Source organism: Bos taurus, chromosome 3, assembly GCF_002263795.3.
Source record: "Bos taurus isolate L1 Dominette 01449 registration number 42190680 breed Hereford chromosome 3, ARS-UCD2.0, whole genome shotgun sequence".
NCBI lineage: Eukaryota > Metazoa > Chordata > Mammalia > Artiodactyla > Bovidae > Bos > Bos taurus.
In genome coordinates this window covers 20,915,636-20,936,046 of record NC_037330.1, presented here as the reverse complement: position 1 = coordinate 20,936,046, position 20,411 = coordinate 20,915,636, and the positions used below count along the sequence as shown (strand labels likewise).

Below are 20,411 nucleotides of genomic sequence, written 5' to 3'. Positions count from 1 at the left end.
TGTTTAGACATGCTCACTTCACTCCCCGCATCCCCGAGCCTTCCTGGACCTTCCACACAGCGGATACACGCACTTCAAAGCAAAAGTCCTCTCCACGCCACGGGAGACCATATAGTATTTAAGCACCAGAAGACGGACCAGTAGCCCCTGCGCTCAGATATCTACATACGACACGCCCCATCCGTGACGTCAACGGGAATCCGCGCTTCCCTCCAGCCCACGCCCGCCCTAGTCCCCGCCTCCCTCCTCCCACGGCGTCCGGCCCGGCCAACCGGCGGGCGGGCGCTCTCTAGGGGAAGTGACGTCCGCCTCCTGCTCCTGTTCTCCCACCCTCTATGAGTTGCGGCCAGGCGCGCTCCGCTGCCTGCCTGACCTTTGTCCTGCCCAGCATCTGTCTGGCAGTCGGCTGAAGCCTGTGCACCTTTTTTCAAATAACGGCGTTCAATGCGGAGAACAGAACATTTAGCAGTCCAGGGGAAACCGGTTCCTTTCAAATCCAGTTGTCTTTGTGATGTAGTATTGTGTGTATGTCTAGTAAGACGCAGTAAGTATCACGACCGGCGGTGAAATTTATTGAATTTTTGAAAGTTCAATTTCACTCATCAAAAATTTCGTTCACTTTATCTTCAAATGTTACTTTGACTCTATCTTCGAACAGATTTTTAACACCTATATTCCTCTGTCCTAGGAATCAAATACATTCTTTAACACATGTTCATTTGTTATAACTATGCAAGTTATGATTTTACCTTTTTCTGGAAATTATTTTTTAACACGTCTCCTTGCATATGATCCGTGCGTTAGGAGGTGCACATTTTTGGATGTTTTTTTTCACATTGCATTTGGACTAAATATTCTCTGCCCTTCCAGATTTCCTCTCTACCCTTCTCCCCTGATCTGTGTGCTTCAGGCTGACCCCCATAACCAGCATTTCCCAGTTTTTCTTGCCCTTGGGATCCCGGTGGCTGCAGTCACAGGAAGGATCAGAAGTGAGAGGAGAGAGATGTGAATGAAAAAGGTTGCCTGCCATAGCAGCAAACAAAAGATGCTGCGCCATCTAGCCACCAGCCACTACCGACCTTAGTAAGGGCAATGAAAAGAATCCTATTTGTTGCGTCCTGGGAATCCTTCAAAAGCCGAGGGAGAGACACACGTTCAAGTGCTGCCATTCTGGGGAGGAAAAGGGGCTGCTTACTCCCTGGTTGCCGGGCCCAGGTTGTCTGCTTTGGCTCCAGCTGCTGTTGGGAAGTCTACTCACTCACCTTCACCAGCGCCGGGAGGACTGAGCCCCTGCGGACGCCGACTTCATCTTCAGGGTGTCTTTAGATGAAGAAATCACCGAGGATTTCTTATTTTCTCTTAATGTATTTCCACCTCTCCCTCTCTTTCTTCAAGACCGTTTTTCGGTTACTGCCCGCGGGGTTAGAACCAGGCAGGCAGTGGGCGCCGGAGAACCACGGAGTCGCCCCGCGCACCGCGCACCTGCGCCTCGTGGGCTCTGGGCAAATTGAATCCACGCAGCCGCAGCCGCCGCCGGAAGCGTCTCCGTTCGCGCCACCCGAGGTGCGGAGCTCTTGACCCCGCCCCCGGCCCTCTAGGACAGGTCCAGGAGAGGTCGATTTTCGACCATGGAGCTAACTACGGCCCAAAACCAGGACCAAGCTTAAAGGTCTCAAACTCCACAATCTTGATGGAGCGACCGTCGCGAGTTGAATTTATCTCCACGCCTTTATCAGGAGAGTTGAGGGCCTAAATCACACACGAAAAAGATTGTGTGCATCAAAGCACACAATTGAAGAATAAGCTTTTCTTACAAGTTGGAAGTGTGGTATGAAAGACTGGCGTCAAAGAGAAGTGTGTTTGCCCTGAGCAAACAGAGCATCAGCTAAGGTGGGAAAGCACCCTTGCCACAGGTTTCTGGGGAAAGATCTGGAATTTCGGAATTTCGTTTGGAGCCCTGGGGCCTTCCTTGGAAGTGTTTTTCATTAAGGCTGTCCCCTTTCCACATCCATCCTCGTTAGCGATGTTTGGGAATCCAAATCTCACCTCAGGGTCTTCCCCTCCTGCTGCATTTATTTTGAAGACAGAATTCCAAAGGTTTGCACCACTCTGATGCTTCCTTTTCAAGTATCAAGGTCTTGAAAGCATCTGCACCACACTAATCAGAGGAGTAACTGACCAGCAGCAGTCCTTTGATGTGCCTGAACTTCCGACTTCTGAATTCATTCAACTGAGTTCTCCAGAAGCTGGATGAGAGCTACTAAAGATCCCTCCAGGCAAACTCGATGGAGGAAATGTTACCCAGCTTAGTCTTGGGAAATTCTTAGTCAGTTCTCAGAGGTGCCATTGGAGCACGCAGACCTTTGCACAGGAACTGTTTTGGACTCCAGAACCCAGCTGGAAATTTGTAGCCTAAGGAGGAATTGTATCCTAGTTGCAGTTCTCTTCCACTTGGTTCTTTCCAGACCACGTTCCCAAACCTGAAGGGCTCTCAGTTTAGCTGTGCTGTCCCCCAGGTCAGATGTGGTGGTTGCAGAAGCTGACCTATTGGGAGTGTTCTGAGCTTTCCAAGCAACCTTGAATTTAGAATATTGGTGACTCAGTGGCAGTGTCACTCACTGTGGTCAGTGTGAGTCATTCACTCTGTGTGGTTTCATTTGAACCTCGCCTCCCAGGTAGGTTACTCCTGGCAGGTTAAGAATCCTCTTGCCAATGCAGGAGATATGAAAGTCTGGAAGATCCCCAGAAGGAAAAAATGGCAATCTGCTCCAGTATTCTTGCCTGGAAAATTCCATTGATAAAGGAGCTAGAGGGCTACAGTCCACAGAGTCGCAAAGAGTCGGACAGGATTTACCAGCTGAGCACACACACCCAGTTTTGACTCCTGACCAAGGTGTATGCTTGCTATTCACTCTGCCACAGTTCATTTTCTGCCTCTGCAGAGCATGTGTGGGAATCTTTATTGTGCATTCAAGATTAGAAGAGTCACCCTTTTTACTGTCTGTGCTATATTGGTTATGGCACAGGTAAGTCTGTTCTGTGCAGAGATCTAGCAACCAGAAGCAATGCTGCTGTCAACTGAAGAAATGGTGGAGAACCGAGCAGTGATTTTGGAATAAAAGATATTCAAGAGTTTGTCTAAACAGTAGCTTGGCAGCCTTGGGGATCAGGTTGTGATCCTGGAGGGATTAGTGTTTGGCCTGAGGTGTAACAACCGGTCCTCCAGGTTGTGTGTTCCATGGTGGGATGTCAACTCTGCTGTGTTTCTACAGTGTGGAACCTTTAGAAGTAACCTCCTTGGCATATTCACCTACACCTCTGGTGATCTAGACAAAGCATCCTCAGATCATTGTTTCACCCTGATTTGCAAACTGACCCTCGGGCTGGTCACCTGGTAGTGTCCCCAGTGCTGTAGGAATGGAATAAGTGATTTTCTAAGAAGGGGAGTAGCCCGGGGGTGGGTCGTATACACCAAAAAGTGGTAAAGATGTTAGAGACGATGGCCTTGGGTTGGGGAAGGGCAATATACTAATGTACTGATCTCTTGTGATAGGAAGCTCGAGGACAGTGCTCTGGCTTTCCAGATAAGTGACTCTCAGAGTCTAGATCAATCAGGAGCTTCCAATAACACCAGGAGCCTGAGCTCAGCACCCCGCCTGCAACAGAGTCAGAGAGCCACACACGTGTGAGAGAAGAGACTGAGCAAAACCTGTCAATTGGTCCCCCAGTTCAGAGAGCTATAGTAATGTGCAAGCAGAAGATAAGGATGGTCAGAAATAGTGGGAATCCTGCATCTTTACAGCATACACAATAAATGCAGTTGTAAGTTGTCAGGATATATGGGTAGCAATAATTATGAAGCTGTAGTACTGAGGAGTGTGTTTCTTTGCCTCTGGCTCCATCCACCTTCGAAGCCCATAAAGACTCACTGAATCGCTGACAGCTTGAACTCTCTCTGACTCCCTACCTAGTCTTCTGACCTCTTGACCCAGATTTAAAGGGTTCCTGTGATTAGGTTAGTCCACCTGGATAGTCTCCCCACTTTGAGGTCAAATTTATTACATCTGCAGAGTACCTTTTGCCAGGTAACATAACATAATTATGCAAATAGCAACCGTAAGGAAGCTGGAGTAGCTATACTAACACCAGAAAAAATAGTCAGGAGACTTTACAACAATACAATGTTATCAGAGATAAAGAATGACATTTTATAATGATTAAAGGGTTAATCCATCAGGAAGATAAAATCGTTTTAAACACAATGCATCTAACAGGGTCTCAAAATACAAGAAGAAAAACTGACAGAACCAAAGGGAGAAATAGACAATTCAACAATAATTATTGGAGATTTCAGTTCTATACTTTCAGTAATGGATAGAACAACTAGGCAGAAGATAAATAAGAAGATTTAAACAATAGGACCTTACAGGCATCTGTAGACATTTCACCCAACAAGAGCAGACTAAAGTTTCTCTCAAGTACACTGAGAACATTCTCCAGGAGAAACTATACACTAAGCCATAAAATAAGTCAAATGCATCTATAAGGGTTGAAGTCACATGCAATTTGGGACATCTCACATACCAGTGCTACAGTCTAGAAGGAGGGTGGCAAGGGGCTTGGGTAGCTTGTCCTTCCTTCACTTTCTCATGAATGTTCGGGGGCACTTAGGGAGGTGGCAGTGGGCAGACATGTGTAGGCCACTAGCCTGGAAAAGCTAGGCAACTAAAGAGAAGAGACAGTATTTCAGGGAAGCTGCTCTAGTCTCAGGCTTCCAAAGCCAGGGAGGAATTGGCATGTAGGAAGTAAGCAGAGGTCAGGGGATGACTTTCTGTCTTGCTTGTCTGTGCCTCTCTTTAAGCCTCAGCTTCTATGTCACTAAATCCCACTGCACAGGAGTGCTGTAGGTCACCACCAACCACCATAGACCCATGGTCTTAATGTTTACTATGCTCTGTCTGAGAAGACAACCACAGGTCAATAGCTTTGCATCCACACAAACCAGTGGCGTTCTATGAAAACTACTCTGAACATAAGTGATGTATTTGTGGGGCTTACCTGGTGGTCCAGTGATGACGAGTCTGCCTGCCGATGGACAATAGGACACGTGTTCGATCCCTGGTCCTGGAAGATCCCACATTCCATGGAGCAACTAAGCCTGTGAACCACAACTATTGAGCCTGTCCGCTGGAGCCTGTGCTCCACAACAAGAGCAGCCACCACAATGAGAAGCCCGCACACTGCAACTAGAGAGGAGCCCCTGCTCAACGCAATTAGAGAAAGCCCCTTCAGCAACAAAGACCTGGCACAGCCAAAACTAAATATTTTTAAAATTTATGACATTTTGGTTCCACTTGTTTGACTTAGTATGAACAGAATGCTGAATTTCTAATTTAAAAAAGGATATGCAACAAGCCACAAAGGTTTTACGTTATAGCACAGGGAACTATGGGCTTCCCAGGTGGCTCAGTGGGAAAGAACCTGCATCAATGCAGGAGACATGGGAGATATGGGTTAGATTCCTGTGTCAGGAAGATCCCCTGAGGAGGGCATGGCAACCCACTCCAGTATTCTTGGCTGGAGAGTCCCATGGACAGAGGAGTCTGGCGGGCAACAGTCCACAGGTCACAAAGAGTCGGACATGACTGAGTGACTGAGTGCAGACACACACTGGGAACTATAGTCAATATCTTGTAATAACCTTTAATGGAAAATAATTTCAAAAATAATATATGTGTATATTGTAACTGAAGCACACACATAAAAAAGAATTCTACTTTTTGAAAATTTAATAATGTTTATCTTTTTGCTAGTTTTTCTAAATGTCCTATGGATATCTAATAACAGCATATGAGATACAAAATTTTAAATATATTTGTGTAGGATATGATTAATATAAATATAAATCTATTATATTTAAATTATTGACACCATTCAAGATGCTCCTATTCTTATTTTTTCTGCACTTGATAAAATATTCTCAGAAATGTTAATGTTTCACTATGATTATATATTTTTTCTTTTCTCTTATGTTTCTTATGATTTTTGCTTTATGTATCTTTGTTTCTTTGTTGTTAAGATGTCTAATGGTTTATGATGTCTGTCTTCTTTGTGAATTGTGTACCTTTTATCATTAAAAATATTCATCTTTGTTTCATTTAAAATAAATAAAATTTTAAAATTCAAAATAAATATACTTTTTTAAAAGAAACAAAACCTATTTCAGTGACTTTGACAAGTCGGAAAAAAACCCTGTGGTGTTAGGATGATATTCACAAGTGACAAGCACAAAATCTTATATGCAGATTAAAACACAAAGCAACCCACAGGAGAAGAGGAAGATGGGGCTGGAGGCAGGGGGGTCAAACCTGATTTCAAGTTTAATGAGAAGCCCACGTGCTTCCCCAGTGAGGGAAAAGAAGCTACCATAATACTGGTCTCCACCAAGAAGGTAATTAAGACATAATCTAGTCAGCAATCCTTATAATTATTCACATACCAAGTACAGTATTAAATTCAGGATTTTCCCCCCACAATATTAAAATGGTGTGGAAGAAATGAGAGAAACAAAGAGCACCAATACTATCTAAAAGTTTAAAATTTTTCTGATGGAAAAGTGACTTCACGACAGTCCTTTTGACAATGAAAGAATTTGGGAAAATAATGATTCCTCGATGTTTTCTATGCTTGCAAGAATAGAAGTACAAAATAGCTTTAAAGTTTAGAAAGAGATAGGTCTGTAATATCAGTACAAGGGTACACAAATATTGGCCACTGAGGGAATGTCCCCATCAGTGGCAACCTTCAGAATAGACCAGGTGGCCTTGAGTATCAGTTTGGCCTAGTCAACTAGAATACAGGAGCTCCCAAGATTCCATGACACCCCCACCTTCCAGTTCTGTTATTGCAACTCCACGTGGTTACCTGGCACACTGGGTCCTCTCTCTGGCACTCTTGTCAGAGCCTGAGCTCTGAGCTTTGGCTTCTTGTGCCTCATTTTTACAGTTAAGGATTCTCATCATTGAGGAATGCTGACAAAGTAGACCTAAAGTAAGTAATAAATTGCATCTTCATTTTAAAAACATGTTTAATACATTGTTTCCACTGAATGAAATCTTATTAAAGCAAAAGTTACATACTGTAATCCTCACCCACTCATTATAATTGTATACTTTAATTATTTTAGTAACTTACCAGGCTGAACATTCATCACCACAATCCATTCACTTGTCTCTAATTTCTTATTTCTCTGGGTTTCTTTTCCCCATGTTCTGGCTCTGCTTCTTCTACCCGAAGCTTCAGCATGGCAGTATCTCACACCATTTTCTCTGGTTTGAGGACAGAAATGGGCCTCTTGGAAACCAACCAGTACTTGCACTCCCAGCTGGAAAAAAGCAAACAGGACTTTCGAGACCTCACAGAGAAACTGCTCACGTCCCAAGCTACTGTTTACTCCCTGGCCAAACAGCTGCAGAAATACAGTAAGTCCTTGGGGTCACAGTCACCATAGTGATAAATGATTGTCTTCCCTCTAAGAAACAAAACGCCCTCAAACTGTATTCTTTTCCCTCCTTCATCAAAATAAATTGCATCCTTACTACACTCCTAGAAAGATGGAAGCAGGTAGTTAACTCTCACTTCTCAGAGGATGGAGACACTGACGAACAAAGGGGTAAAGTTTGCAGTGAGAGTATAGGGAGGAATAGAGGCTAAGATCTCATTCAGGCACCAGACTTTTTTCTGTCTCAGGAATGTATATTAGATTCTATAAACATATAATATCCTTGTTGGCTTAAACATCTGAGGATTTAATGCAAACTTTTGTGAGCACCCATTTGCAGAGCACTGTGCTAGCTGCACTAGGGAAGAAAGAAGCGACAGGACACCCTGCCTGCCTTAAAGGTCCTTAAAGCTGTCTATTCCCAACTGAACCACAGAGATCTGGAAATGAGAACATCAATAGCACACAGCAAGGGAGGAGGTGGAGCTATAGTGACTGAGGAACATGGGAATGAGGACAGAGGGGGACAGGAATAAAAGGGGAGAATGCTTACTGACGCAGAAGTTGAGTTTGCTTTCAAATTTCTACCATTAGTTTTCAATAAACCAATGGGGGATAAAATTTGCTATCCAACTGATTGACATGGATCAAAAAGTAAAAATTAAAGCCTATTTATCAAAGAAGTGAAAAGAGCTTTCAGGTATGAGAATGTAAGGGTTTGTTTGTTTACATCATTTATTATGATCATAATACAGCTTTTTTTAAAACTGGAGAAGAAGAAAGATGTCACTCAACATCTTCATGTATAGGTAACTCTGCTGCTGCTAAGTCACTTCAGTCGTGTCCGACTCTGTGTGACCCCATAGACGGCAGCCCACCAGGCTCCCCCGTCCCTGGGATTCTCCAGGCAAGAACACTGGAGTGGGTTGCCAGGTCCTTCTCCAATGTATGAAAGGGAAAAGTGAAAGTGAAGTCACTCAGTCGTGTCCGACTCTTCGAGACCCCATGTTCTGCAGCCTACCAAGCTCCTCCGTCCATGGGATTTTCCAGGCAAGAGTATTTGAGTGGGGTGCCATTGCCTTCTCCAGTATAGGTAACACAGTGTAGTAATTAAGAGTGTGTGCCCTGAGGCCAGACTTCCAGGGTTCAAACCCAAGTTGTTCATCTTCTCCATGCCTCAGTTTCCTCATCTGTAACGATAACAGGAATAGTCTCTACCTCCTCAGAGAGAGGTGATGATTTCAGGATGATAATTCTTGAAAATCTGTTAGAACAAGGCCTTGGCTGCTGCTGCTAAGTCACTTCAGTCGTGTCCGACTCTGTGTGACCCCATAGACGGCAGCCCACCAGGCTCCCCTCTCCCTGGGATTCTCCAGGCAAGAATACTGGAGTGGGGTGCCATTTCCTTAGCAAACACTGTGTATTAGTTCTCCCACCAACAAAACGCAGCACGTGTTAGCATTGAGCATGTCTTTCAGGTTTTTTCCCCTTCGTGTGCGTTTTTACACAGTTGTATCTAGATAAACTTTAAAATCTTGGAAATATTGAGGGATTATCGAAACTCTCAACATGGGAGCACTGTCAGCCCTATAGTCCTTGGAGGATTCCCAAACACACAGGGAATTCCTACTGTGTGCCCAGGTTCATATTTTCCTTAAGAGGCTGCAAGGTTTGGTAAAGTGGCCCAAGATTTGGAGTCACAACTCAGAGTATGTGAATTCTGACTTTGCTTTGTTCTGATTGAATCATCTTGAGTTATTTTACCCTCTATGAAACTCCAGTACCTTGGCCACCCCATGCGAAGAGTTGACTCATTAGAAAAGACTCTGATGCTGGGAGGGATTGGGGGCAGGAGGAGAAGGGGATGACAGAAGATGAGATGGCTGGATGGCATCACTGACTCGATGGACGTGAGTCTGAGTGAACTCTGGGAGTTGGTGATGGACAGGAAGGCCTCGAGTGCTGCGATTCATGGGGTTGCAAAGAGTCGGACAGGACTGAGCGACTGAACTGAACTGAACTGATGAGGTTCTCTCTCCCCAGCTCTAATTTGGGGGGAATCAAATGCTAGTAGCTGGGAGGCTGAGGAATCAGATGTGGGATTCCCTGCATGGAGCCCAGTACCCAGGTGATATCTGTCCTGGGGTGGCCCCTCCTCCTCCCTTGAAGGCTGGGCCACAGCGTCAGGGCCAGCTTCCCCTGAGACAGTGTCTCTGTTTTCCCAGAGTGTGAAGAGTACAAGGACCTCATTGAATCTGTGCTGGAGGAGGAAGCGCCCTTTGAGGAAGGGAATCTGGCAGAGAAGAGGAGACTGGCTACAGGGCTTGGGTAAGGAGGAAGCTGTGTGGGAAGTGTGTCAAGTGGGGAAGCCCAGGGAGGTAGAATAAAGAGAAAACTTGTGCAGGGAGAAGGGCAGAAATGTATACACAGGCACAGAGCTAGACAAAGACAGCCTACGGGGCTGTGGGAACTAATGGAGGACTAGGTAAGTCTCTGGATTCTCCCTGAAGTAATATATGAATAAAATGAGCTCACATGCTCGTATTGGGATTCTGGAAATGTGGTTTATGAATTAGTAATGGGCAAGTGAACTCAACTTTCCATGAGTCTCAGCAACCTCATCTGTGAAATAAAAATACTGACAGTGTCTGCCTTAGAGGGTTATGGAGATTAAATGCATGATGACCAGCAGTTAGAACCATTTCACGCACATGTGGAGCTTTCAGCAATATTAGCTGTAATTATTATACCTGTTCTTGCTTTTTATAGGCCTAGTACTTATCATCTTTTTATAAATATTAGATTTGGTTTTTATTATAGAGCATACATGAGAACAAAGTGCTGACACAAAGCTGCAAGTCACATTTGGGAAGTAAGCTAAAAAAACCCTGTAACTGTTTTAGTTATACAGTCCTGACTAGAGGAATCCATGGTGGCAAAAGAGCCCTGGCTCTTGAGAGGGGTTTCTTGATGTTGGCTGCCCCAGGTTATGCTGCCTCAGGCCTGGGCCTCTGTAAGACTAGGTCCCTGGCAGCTGGCAGCCTGGGGACCAGGAGGACCTCTGCCCTTAGGCTGGGGCTTAGCCATGACTGGGAAGGGACACTCCTAATTTCTAATGTTCCCAATTGCCTTTCATGATAATAATGTTTCTCTTCCCCACCTTCGATTGATTGATTTATTTCTAAAAGTATCAGACTATGTGGACTGTTAGCTGGTAGGGCCATTAGGTAGAGAGGTAATTCAGCAGTCGTTACCTGGAAAATGAATTATTAATTTGCAAGGCCCAGTATTGCCTACCCTTAGAGACTTTCATAGTTAGGGTAGATTGTGGCATTGAAGACATCTTCTCAACCTTGGTTAAAATGAAATCTGAGAAGCTCAGATGTGTAAGAGCCACTAAAGCAGAGATACTTGACTGAAGGAGGCCTAGGTCTGGAGACCCTGTTTCTCCCTGACTTCTGCCTTCCACTCTTCTGACACTTTATAGGAACTCTGAGGAATAGAGTTTTGAAAGACAATCTGTGGATGATTACTTAGTATTGACGAGATTCAAGCATCAGATGGGGTAGATGACTATTAATATCTAGTCTAGCATTAGGATTATGTGGTTTTAAGTATTAACTGATTGCCTACTCAGGTATGTAGGCTCTACTATGTACTGTATGCTGGTTCATATGGACTGTCTCTAGCCTCACAGAGCTCACATTCTAGTTGGGAATCTGTAAAAAATATTTGTACAAAATTAGAAAACTGTGAAATCCCAGACAGAGTCATGTAATTGTTACTCAGAATTTTAATTACTCTTGAGTGCCTCCTTACCCGTTAGAATAGCTTATCTTCATGTCATTCAGAGGAATGCTCTTCATCTTGACCCTCTCACTGATTTCTCTTTTCATCCTTTCAGTTAATCCCAGATGTACCTGTCCAACACTTCTGTACCTGGCTTCCCCACCCCCAATTGGCCACACTTTCTGTATAATGCTTGATGATGCATATGACACTAAAATGGATGTGGACTGAAGTGAGGAACTGAAGGGGCTTTTTTTTTTTTAAGTGAGGTTAATGAAAAAGAGAGAAACAAATCCAATACTATTTCCTCATTCCTTCTGTTACAGGCAAGTCACACAACCTGTGCAAGTATTGAACTTGGGAAATTCCTCACAAGTAATCAAAGACACACCTCTGCTGAAATTTCCATAACTTTATCATTCATGACATTCACTTTTACATTTTACTTTTCTTTGCCATGTTAGGAGATATGATTCCCTGATTGAGGCTCAGGCCCGAGAACTGACCTGCTTACGACAGAAGATACAGGAAGGGGAAGGTGTCTGTCATCTATTCACACAGCATGCAAAGAACACAATCAAGACTTTTGAGAGTTTCATCAAGACCACTGACATGACCTACTACCAGAGACAGAGATTCTGTGAGCTCTTGGCCCAAGGAAGCCAGATGGCAGAGAGACTTGCCAGCAAACTCTCCACTGGTAAGTTATCTTATAGGCTCTGAGAACACTTAGCTCCTCCAGAGGTCCTGGCCTCACATGAGATGCCACACCTTCACAACTCCCACAGTGACGTTGCAGCCAGGTGTCCTGTGGTTCTGTGGTGTTCTCAGCTACAGGACAGCTTCCCTGGTGGCTCAGCTGGTAAAGAACCTGCCTGCCAATGCAGGAGATACAGACATGGGTTCAATTCCTGGGTCAGGAGGATCCCCTGGAGAAGGAAGTGGCAACCCACTCCAGAGTGAAGCTATCAGCTAGAAATACCTGGGAGTCCAACCCTGGGCCCAAGGCGACCCTCCACAGATATATTCCAAAAAGGAGCCAATGTTGTCACTGGACTGACCCTTGTGGTTCTTATGATTGCAAGATATACTTCAGCTACAATCATCAGGGAACTTTGAAAAACATGAGGTATATCACTCACATTTCCTGGAGGGTACACGGCTCACCCAGGGCTACCGAGTGAGGTTAGGGTCCACTTACCTGTAAAAAGAGGGAGACAGCACAGGGCTGTGGATCTGCCTAATTTGGGTTGAGGGTGGGGTGCCTAGGATTTCATAGGTTCACTCTTTATTGGTGATTAAAGTGCAGGAAAGAAAAACAAGGCGTCAGACATCAATGATCTAAATCAGCCAGGGATCTCTAAAACAAGAGAAACTTCAGAAGTGGAGCACCTTGCCTCTTCATCTGGCCCTGTAGCTGCCCATGTGTTCCTTCGAGACAGCTGTCTTTGGAGTGGATGCCTTCAGAATCAATAGCCTAATATCAGCACTTGGGTTACAATTTGAAAAGAAGAGGACTGTCAGGTGCTTACAGTAAACCTGCTTCTCACCCTGTATTCTGGGGACCATGACAATGGTACTCGAGAGTACAGTGGAAAATATATGGGGCTGGAGACCACATTGTTAAAACTGCTTTCATCATCACAGGCTTTTGGAGCAGGAGGCAGCAGCCATCCAATCATTTTTGGTTTTTAAGATACTTGATACTCAGTAAACCGACCCACTGTAGAATCAGTTCTGTGAGTTTTGAAAAATGTATACAGTGTTATGTAAAAGTACCACCACAATCCAGATACAGAACAGTTCCATCACTTGTAAAGGTTCCCTCGTACATCTTTGTAGTCAACCACTTCCTCCAGATCAAGTCCCTGCAACCACTGGATCTGTTTTTTGTCCCTTTAGATATTTGTTTTAATCTCCAGAATGTATCAGGAGTTTGTTCCTTTTTGTTGCTGACTGCTATTCCATGACAGAGATGCACCACTTTTTGTTTATCCAGTCATCCACTGAAGGACATTTGGATTTCAGTTTGGGGTGATTATGATTCATAGTTAAGATTCACATACAGATTTTTGTGTGACAATACATTTTCACTTCACTTTGCTTAGATAAATATCTTGGAGTAGGATTGCAGAGTCATATGGTGAGTGTACGTTTGTGTGTGTGTGTGTGTGTGTGTTAGTCACTCAGTTATATCTGACTCTTTGTGAGTCCATGGACTGTATAGCCTGCCAGGTTCCTCTGTCCATGGAATTCTCTAGGCAAGAATACTGGAGTGGGTTGCCATTTCCTTCTCCAGGGGATCTTCCCAACTCAGGGATCAAATCCATGTCCTGTATTGCAGGTAGATTGTTTACTATCTGAGCCCCAAGGGAAGCTTAAAGAGAGTGTATGTATCCTTAAAGTGTACATTATAAGATTGTACATTTAACTTATAAGAAACTACCAAACTGTTTTCCAGTGTGACAAAACCATTTCACATGCCCCTGAGCAATGAGTTAGATTGCAGTTGTTCCCAATACCAGCTCTTGACATTATCAGCTTGTTGTTTCTGGGCTTTTTGTCTTTTAATAGGTGTGTGGTTGCTTATCATTGTGGTTTTTAATTTGCATTTTCCTATTGACTAACGATTTTTAAGATCTTTTCATATGTCTACTGATCATCCATATATCTTTGGAAAAGTGAGTGTCCACTATAGTGTTCATCTTAAAGTAGTTTTTCATATTATTGAGTCTTGAGAGTTCTTTATATTTCTGGATACAAGTTCTTTATCGGATATTTGACTTGTCAGTATTTTCTCCCAGTTTGTGGCTTATCTTTTCATCCTCTTAACTCTCTTTCAGGGTGAAGAATTTCTTAATATTGTTGAAGTCCAACTTATTGGATCATCATTGTCTAGTTTTATCTAAGAACTCTTTGCCTAAAACAGGGTTCTTGGCCTTTCCATATAGATTTTACAGTCAGTTTGTCATTATCTATAAAAAAATCCTATTGGGATTTTGAGTGGCATTGCATTAAATCTGTGAAAAGTTTAAGGAGAATTGACATTTTTAATAATATTGGGTATTCTAATTAATGATCATAATGTCTTTCATCGGGTTGAGCTAGTCTTTGTTTTATTTATTCATATTTCCATGAACACGCAAACCTTTTTTTATTGTTTTATGATGGTGACTGCTGACAATAGAGAAGAAGTTTTGTCTCCTAACACAAATATGAGCAGGCCGTGGTCCAGCTAAATAAAACTTCCAACTTATTTAAGGAAGTTCCTTATTTGCTAAGAATTCTATTTTGAATTGATGTTGTTTTTGTCAAATGCCTTTTTGTTCATCTAAAATATGAACAAATGATTATATACATATTTTTTATGTTGTGTCCTTTTAGATTGTACTCTGGACATTTTGAATATTATATTGTGAGACACTGGGTCCTATTAAAGCCCTCTGGATTATTTCTTAGCAGGCAATCAACCACTTCTAGGTTTAGACTGCAAGTTCTGTCTTACGTTCTGTGGGTAGCAGTTCCAACATCAGTTTAGTGTTCAGGGCCTTCGATGTGTTGTTTGGGTCAGTTCAGCAAGCATGCCACTAGGTTTAGTCTGGGCTAGCTGATGGTTTATATGGTAATTCAGTCCTCTAATCCTTTGCCATGATTCCTTGTCTCTGTTCCACACAGGCTGAGTTTGGGGATGAACCCTAATATTTTTGACAGTCTGTAAATCGTTTCCCAGCCTCTCCTCTCTCTGGCATTTCTTCTCTACTTTCCAGTTCCCAAGGGGCCTCTTCCACATTCCTCTGTTCAGAAAGATTGGGTTCTCCCAGTCATTTCTCCTGTCACACTGTCCTGCAGAACTGCAGGGGGCTACTCTAAGATCAAAAAGGCAAGAAAATTGAGACAGAAAAAAAAAGTAAGGGACACTCTTCACACTTTTCAGACAATTAGTCCCTTTTGGACTAGAGCAGTAGGTTCTCATTTGTGGTTAACAGCCCTGCTCAGCTGCCTCAACAACACAGTTCTGCACATGGGCTGGTCTCTGGGCAGGGTCAGGAGAGAAAAAAAAAGAAATGCGGAAGAGTCTCTTTACACTTATCAGCAGAGGTCCCCCCGTCCAGTCGTTTAGATAGAACAGGGGGTTTCTCCTGTTGTATTTGCTCCTCTGTGGTTGCTGGAGTATCTGTGTGAGAGCAGTATTGGGACTCACAGCCATGGTCCATCAACCAAGTTTGTGGGGGAAATGAATGTTAGAGCTAAAGGAATGCAGAAGACAGCCAGGCAAGTATCCCATGCACTGGAGAACAGGACATTGTGAACTTTTTGCCTTGACTCAATAGCAGACGTCCTGGTGACGATTCAGCCAACCAGCAATATATTGTTCACCATTGCTCAGGAAAGCCTGACAAGCTGCTCCTCTAATGACACAACTTTAGCCCTCCTGGAATAATTCTCCCAGAGCATTCTGAACAAACATATAGAGTATTGTGTCTCTGATCAGATAGGCCCTTGTATTTGTAAGGATGATATGGGACCTGCTCAATTCCCCACTAGCTGTTTCTATTTTTGGTTCACAGAAAATCACCATGATAGGAAGGATGAAGAGGGACAGGAGTCACTGGCAGCCAGGTAACTCTGAGTGATGAAGGGCTGATAATGGAGTGGTGAAACCTAGAGAGGAGTCCAGAAGCAAGAGACCCAGAGGCCAAAGGTCCCAGATCCAGGAGAAACCAGAAGCTGCTGATTGTTCCTATTTCATTCATTCATCATAAAATGATGTGTCCTTTAACCCATGTTATCTGTTCTCATTGAAGTTCTTGTATTAGTTGCCATTTCTTAGTAATTCTTCAAGTTTAGTTAACTGAGTCATTTTGACCTAAAGATAAACCAGCCAGAGAAACCTGGTCTCTATTTTCTGAAAACCCGTATGATTAGAAACTGAAGTGAAATGCCTGTTTCTGCCCACTTGCCCTGAGATATGTTGGCCAATGTTTCATAGCCAGAAATATCTTGAAAAATAAAGCCAATCACGTCATATGTATAAATATACATTCATATATATATATATATATATATATATATATATATATATATATGGAGAGAGAGATCTAAAAGCTACAAGAGTCCTAGGAGGTTACATTCCCTCAGGAGCCAGTATTCAATGGACCCCTTCACATACTCTTGAATAAAATTTGTCCACAGCATTTTAATGTCTGTATTATAGGACTCTGAGTGTCCTGTGTGTCAGAGTATATTTTAGAGAAGTCATTGAGTCTCCTTCCTCATCCACATTTAGAGGTCAGTGCACTGAATATATGCTACTCTGTCTCCTACCCCTATTCTATGCACACTGAAATCCCAGTTAGAAGTGGATTGTTATGTTTTTTCTGAGAGGATAGGTCTTTTGGTTTCTGGTGCCTCTTCCATGAGCTTCAGATGAGCACCAGCTGTCAGGTTGATGCTGGTTGCCTTATTTTCATCTCCTGTCTTGTCTGCCTCTTTCTCCATCCCTTACTCAGGCTCAGCATGGGGCTCCAGGGAGAAGAAGTGAATGAAGTCCTGGAGGACTCACTAGATGAAAAGTATCTGACACATTCCAGTCACCATGACTCCCACCGGCCTCCCAGCAGCATTGCCTCTGTGTGTGATGTGCAGGACCAGCTCTGAGGTAGACTGAGCCAGTGAGTATTCCCAATACCGAGAGAATAACCCCCCAACAACCAGAAGACTGAATAATAAAGCTCTGGTAGCTTCTACCTGCTCACCATCTCTGTCTAGACTGATTGAAATCATCTCTGAAGGCAGACCATAAGAACTAACCCTGAAAAAGTGATTAGGCTGAATTCAGTTCTGGGACCAAGTTTTATGTCACTGGTGTGTCTGTTCATTTGCATTCTCCCTGGTCCACACCTCACCCCGCTTTCTCTGGCCCCCACTGGCATATGCAAGCTGAGGAACCCTGGGCAAACCAGAGTGCAGAGAGTGAAGGGATCATGAGAAACTCTTCTGCCACGCTTCAGCACAAATAAACTTCATTATTTAAGATGAAGCATCTTAGTTTTCCTGAAATGTTCTAGCTAATTACAGTTTCTAAATGGTACCCGTTAGGCTTTTCGGGCTTTCCGAGAATATCATCAGTCTTGCCCATTTTAGGGATCCACTTATCATGGTTCCTCAGTAATGCAGGAGACGAGACAGGTTCCTCATGAACCCATGGCTCCTGAGTTTAAGCACCAGTGTCCATCCCCCCTCAGGTGGCTTCTCTCCCCATAAGGTTCCATCTTAGTACAGACTATCAGGTGGTGAAAGTTAAGCTTCTGCCCCATCACACTGAAGTCCCACCCTTGAGTCCTGGTTTTGTTCTGGGCTGAGGCAGAAGCACAGAACAAGGAACTGCAGAGAGCATCCTTGGAAGCAAATGTGTGTAACTCGACTCAACAGTAATTATTTCCTGGAACAGGATGCACTTCTCACTTCTACAGGCAGATCTTGGAATCCACTGCCCAGTTGTACAGTGAACACACAGACATCAGGGGAGAAAATCAGAGCCTTCCACCTCACCTGAGTCATATTCCAGAGATAAGCGGTCAAAACCCACAGGAAAGACCACCCTCAGATCGCTCTCTTCTCTTGCCACATCTGGCTATCAAAACAAAAGATGTGGAGAACAACACTATTACACAATCCATAATTCTCATAGTTTTCTCTATCTAGAAAGATGCTCCCTCTACAGGTCTGCAGACTCCAGGCTCCAGGAATGGCTCTAGGAAACCCACCATTTAATTACAAAATTCACTCTATTATTTAAGCCTGAATTCCAGTCTTAGGTTTCTCAACTTACAGGTCATGTAGCTTTAGTTACTACTTAACCTCTTGACCTACTGTTTCCTCAGGGGCAAAGGAAGTATGCTTGAATATATTTAGATTCTGGAACCGATTCCGACGTAGTAAGGGAGATTTCCAATTCCATAGGCTCAGTCATACAAGATAACCCCACACCTCCACACCCTGTCCATTTCTGAGGGCAGTTGAAAGCCCAGATTGTTACCTGAACTCCTGACTGACTGGCTAGAAATCAGGATATCACCACCCCCTCCTCAGGTTCAATTAATTTCCTAGAGTTGTTCCTACAGAACTCAGAGAAACATTGTACTTACTACACTATCCGTTTATTATAAAAGGATATAACTCAGAACAGCAGATGGAAGAGATACACAGGGGCAGGGCATGGGGGAAAGTGTGGAGCCTCCATGCCTTCTCAGAGAAAGCCTAGTACCTAGTACTCTCCTAGTACCTCCGTGTGGTCACCAACCCAGAGGCTCTCATAATCCTGAAAACCCTTTGAACTTTATGGAAACTCATTACACTGGCCTGAATGATGAAACCACTGGCCACAGTGATTGAACTCAATCTCCAGCCCCTTGCCCCGTCCATGGGTCAGGGGCTGGGACCGGAAGTTCCAACCCTCTCATCACAAGTTGGACCTTCCTGGCAAGAAGCCCCCAGCAATACTTGCTTCCAAAAGTTGCTTTATTAATATAAACACAAGTACCTTTATCCCTCCATTGCTTAGGAAATTACAAGGGTTTTCAGAGTTCTATGCCAGAAACAGGGATGAAGACCAAGTATGTATTTCTTATTATAAGTCACAAGGCACTGATAGTGTCTGAGGACCCTCCTGGTTTCACAATAGCACCACCTTTCTATTTAAAAGGGATAGGGCATGGATTTAGGAGCCAGATTCTTATTTAAAACAGCCTTTCTTTCCTAGAACAGGCTGCCTTTTTTGTTTTTTTTTTTGACATGTACACGCTGCTGTATTTATTTATGGCTGCCCTGTGTCTGCGCTGCTATATGCGGGCTTTCTCTAATTGTGGTGCCTGGGCTTTTCGTTGCAGTGGCTTCTCCTGTTGCAGAGCACAGGCTCTAGGAGCACAGGCATCAATAGTTGCAGCACCCAGGCTCAGTAGTTGCGGCTTGCTGACTCTGGGGCACATGGGCCTCAGGAGTTGCAGCACAGCGGCTCAGTAGCTGTGGCTCGAGGGCCCTAGTGCGTGCAGTAGTTGTAGCTTGAGGGCTCTAGAGCATGGGCTCAGTAGCTGTGGTGCACGGGGCAGTTGCTTCCTGGCATATGGATCCCAGACCAGGGATGGAACCCACATCCTGTGCACTGGCAGGCAGATTCTTATCTATTGCGCCACCAGGGAAGTCCTAGAACAGACTGTTTCTGAATGCGCATGCTTGAAGCTAGGCACCTCTCTCCTGAGAGGTGTGAAAGGTCTTCCTTTTTTCTCCACAAGAGTAGAATGGAGAGTAAACTGATGCTGAGCAGGGTGAGAGGGGGTGGGGGGTGGGGAGGGTGGAGGTAATGGGGGTAGGGGTGGGGGGAGGGGGGAGGGATCTGGCTAAACCACATGCAGCAGTTTTAAGCAGGGCCATCAATGTTTTGGGGTGGTGGAGTCCTATGTTCCACACCACAGGGCAGATGGTATATTTCAGAGGACTTTCCTCTCATCTGCTAGCACAGCTTTCTCTTTCCAGATTGTAGCTGACTGCCACAGTTTATCCTCGTAACACATTCAGGTGGCACATGGCATCTTTCCTCTCTTAGCTCTCACTGCAACCTCAGTTAGGTATCAGCAGAATCTGACAGAAAATCCTCACTTTTTTTATGGTTTGTTTTGTTTTCTGTTTCAGGTGACAACTAATGCTGAAACTGTGTGAAAATTTTTGTCTTATTTCAACAGAACATAGTCCCCAGTTGATGAGAAAAACAACAAAACAGGAAAAATCCAAATCTGAGAGGAAGAGCAAGATTTCACACTACTTTAGATTTTTACTCCAGTTTGCAGAAGTCTCAGCCCTTCAGCCTACAAATATAACTGCCCAAGGGACACCGATGCCTATATTCACAGATAATCTTGAGAAAAATCTAACCCTTTTCCCTCCCATCTCCCTCCTGTGGATAACTAGAGTCAGCAGCAGTTGGAAGCAAATGGCAAGGACTTGGATGGAGAATACGTCAGAATAATGTCACTGCAAACCATTCATCAGCTCTTCAGCACATGTCCCTTTTCCTGGGAGGTTGTGGGATTATAAAGATCCTAAAATAAAGCTTATTTTATACGCA

The 20,411-nt window shown here is 44.0% G+C and overlaps 1 protein-coding gene and 1 long non-coding RNA gene across 7 annotated transcripts in view; one reads left to right on the top strand and one right to left on the bottom strand.

Moving 5' to 3' along the window:
- LOC101907327 (uncharacterized) overlaps window positions 1-106 on the bottom strand; it is an 8,100-nt gene extending 7,994 nt beyond the window's left edge. The window contains exon 1 of the long non-coding RNA XR_009493865.1: window positions 18-106. This is a non-coding gene — a long non-coding RNA (uncharacterized lncRNA). The remainder of the gene's footprint in view (window positions 1-17) is intronic.
- Window positions 80-20,411, top strand: MGC134040 (Neuroblastoma breakpoint family member 6-like protein). 6 transcript variants are annotated; one of them, XM_059884906.1, is made up of 7 exons: window positions 80-544; window positions 7,339-7,481; window positions 9,727-9,829; window positions 11,755-11,990; window positions 15,859-15,910; window positions 16,801-16,962; window positions 19,979-20,411. In XM_059884906.1, the coding sequence occupies exons 1-6, from the start codon at window positions 528-530 to the stop codon at window positions 16,946-16,948; spliced, it is 699 nt and encodes a 232-aa protein (XP_059740889.1). In that variant the 5' UTR covers window positions 80-527; the 3' UTR covers window positions 16,949-16,962; window positions 19,979-20,411.